The sequence below is a fragment of the Pterocles gutturalis genome, unplaced genomic scaffold (assembly GCF_000699245.1).
Source record: "Pterocles gutturalis isolate BGI_N339 unplaced genomic scaffold, ASM69924v1 scaffold9345, whole genome shotgun sequence".
Lineage (NCBI taxonomy): Eukaryota > Metazoa > Chordata > Aves > Pterocliformes > Pteroclidae > Pterocles > Pterocles gutturalis.
This window is the reverse complement of record NW_010143422.1, coordinates 1,037-3,433: the sequence shown is the minus strand read 5'-3', so window position 1 is coordinate 3,433 and position 2,397 is coordinate 1,037. Positions and strand designations below refer to the sequence as shown.

The 2,397-nt window shown below is 48.0% G+C and overlaps 1 protein-coding gene across 1 annotated transcript in view; it reads right to left on the bottom strand.

The window, feature by feature from the left end:
* Window positions 1–56: 56 nt before the first annotated feature.
* The window catches only part of OTX2 (orthodenticle homeobox 2), a gene marked incomplete at its 5' end in the record, with an annotated part of 3,180 nt that continues 839 nt past the window's right edge, over window positions 57–2,397 (bottom strand). Inside the window, one exon of the mRNA XM_010084729.1 lies at window positions 57–1,653. Coding sequence (XP_010083031.1) covers window positions 1,033–1,653 — 621 coding nt within the window. The remainder of the gene's footprint in view (window positions 1,654–2,397) is intronic.

Genomic DNA, 2,397 nt, shown 5'->3' with positions numbered 1-2,397 from the left:
TTCAGTGCAGTTCACCTCGGGTGAAAGGCGATCGTGTTTTTTTTGTTTTTCTTTTTTTTTTTTTTAATATATATTTTTTTATTATTTTTTTTAAAAGATGATAATAGGTAACTCAGTTGCTCTGAATTTCACTTATAATTATAACCTATTTAAATCACAGCAGAACTCCCGCTGGTGCGGAGTTCAGAGTTGCATACAATACAGGAGATCACAGTTTTGAAGTCTAGCACAGATTAAAAACCACAGATGTACCATTTATATAAGACACACACTGATTGTCTCTTAAAAACTACATATTGACTCCTTATGAACATTATCGTTTTTTTTTTTCTTAATCTTTAAATAAAGTAGTGCAGCTAGGACAATCAGTCACACAACCCACACAGCCCTGAACCAAGTTCTCTGGGTGCCAACTTGAGCAAGTTGGGCGTGAAACAGTTGGATGAGCTCAAGAGCGAGAGAGAAAGAAAGAGGGAGGGAGAAAAAAGAGGGAGAAAAAAGAGAGATGCTGTCCATTCCAAATATTTTAACCGAGGGTTGGCTAACACATTGGAAACCTCTGGGTGAAGGATCTTTCCACGCACACACAAAAAAAAAAAGAAATAAAAACCTAGACTTTTTTTTTCTTTTTTTTTTTTTCTTTTTTTAAAACTGGCCCATAGGCGGGATGATCTCCCACCTCTTCCAAACAAAGAAACCCAACAGTTGCCTAAAACTAGAAAGAACACAGATGGGTCTGTCTGTTTTCTGCTCACTAGATGATCTGTCCGTTTAAGGCCATCCTCCTCCATTTTTCCTCTTGTATTATTCCTTTTCCAGAGCGCCTGAGCAGGAGATGAGTCTGAACGGGATCACACCAACACTGTCCCCCTCTCTTGTCGTTGTTGGGGTTTTTTTTATTGTTGTTTGTTTAGTTTGTCCATTGAGTTTTTTTTTTCCTCTTTAATTTAACCAAGACCTGACTAAAACTGGAGCGTTCAGCCCAGCGTGTTCGTTCTCGTCGTGATTTCTCTCAGTATCAACAAAGGTTCTTCACAAAACCTGGAACTTCCATGACGATGTCTGGTCCTTATAATCCAGGCAGTCAGCATTGAAGTTTAACTTCCAGGAGGCCGTTTGGTCTTTATAATCCAAGCAATCGGTGGTGGAGTTAAAGCCCAAACTGGATGCTCCATAGCCCTGGGTGGAAAGGGATGCTGGAGACTGGTTGAGGTGACTGGTGACCGCGTTGGCACCCATGGGACTCAGGGTGGCACCTGGTCCAGGAAGCTGGTGGTGCATAGGTGTCAAGTAAGATCCACAGTCCATTCCTCCAAAATAGGAGGTCGAGCCAGCGTATCCTTGGCTGTAGCCTGATGCTTGGGTGTAGGTCATGGGATAGGATCTCTGCATGCAGGAGGAAGAGGTGGACAAGGGGTCTGAGAGTGGGGAGATGGACGCTGGGCTCCAGATGGATACGGGGGCACTGCTGCTGGAAATGGTGGGGACTGAGGTGCTGGAGGGGGGAGTGAATTGCCCACTGGTCCCGCTTTCCGAATTCACTTCCCGGGCTGGTGAATTCTTCTTTTTAGCCGGTCGTACCTTGTTCTGGCCCCCGTTCTGCTGCTGCTGCTGCTGCTGCCGGCATTTAGCCCGACGGTTTTTAAACCATACCTGGAGACCAAGAGATGGGGAGGGAGAGAGAAAAAAACTGGTATTAGGGATGCACAGACAAACTCAAGGGGGGAAAAAAGATGGTGGCAGGGAGACCTCACAAGGCAGGGGGCACTAAAAGTGTTTCCCGGCGAGCAGAGGGTTGCAGGATGCTGCAAAGAAAAGCTCCGCGGCTCCCCCTCCCTGAGATCATTAGCAGTAATAATAAGTGGAAATGGGCAAATCAAACTGCTTAATAAGGTCACTTTTGGGGGAAAGGCTGGGGGGGCCACTGCCTATTTGCTGTTTGCCAGCCGGGGACCCCCAGGAACCACCATTTAAGGCCGATTGAAGTCAAGCCCTTAATTAGAAACAATAAAGCATCAGAAAGGGAGGGAACGATTAGGGGGACAGAGGCAGTGGTTGGGGGGGGGGGTAAGATGCCTCATTTACCCTCTAAATAGACCCTCTGCTCTCACCCCCAGCCAGGGCCAGCCCCCCAAACCCATCTCACACTTTTTTAGGAGGGACTAAGGGGGCTGTCTCTGGGGAGCGGGGATGCTGTAGAGGTTTCATGGGGAGAAGGCTGAGATTTGGCATGGGGGGATCGGGATTTGGCATGGGGGGATCCCAGTCCCCAGCCACAATGCTCTGGTGGGGCACGGCACCACGAAGCCTCAAGAAGCCCCTTAGGGAGGCAAGTGGGGGGGATGGCTTTGGAGTTGCCCTGCCCTGGCTGTCGGGGGGTCCTGGATCTGTGCCAGG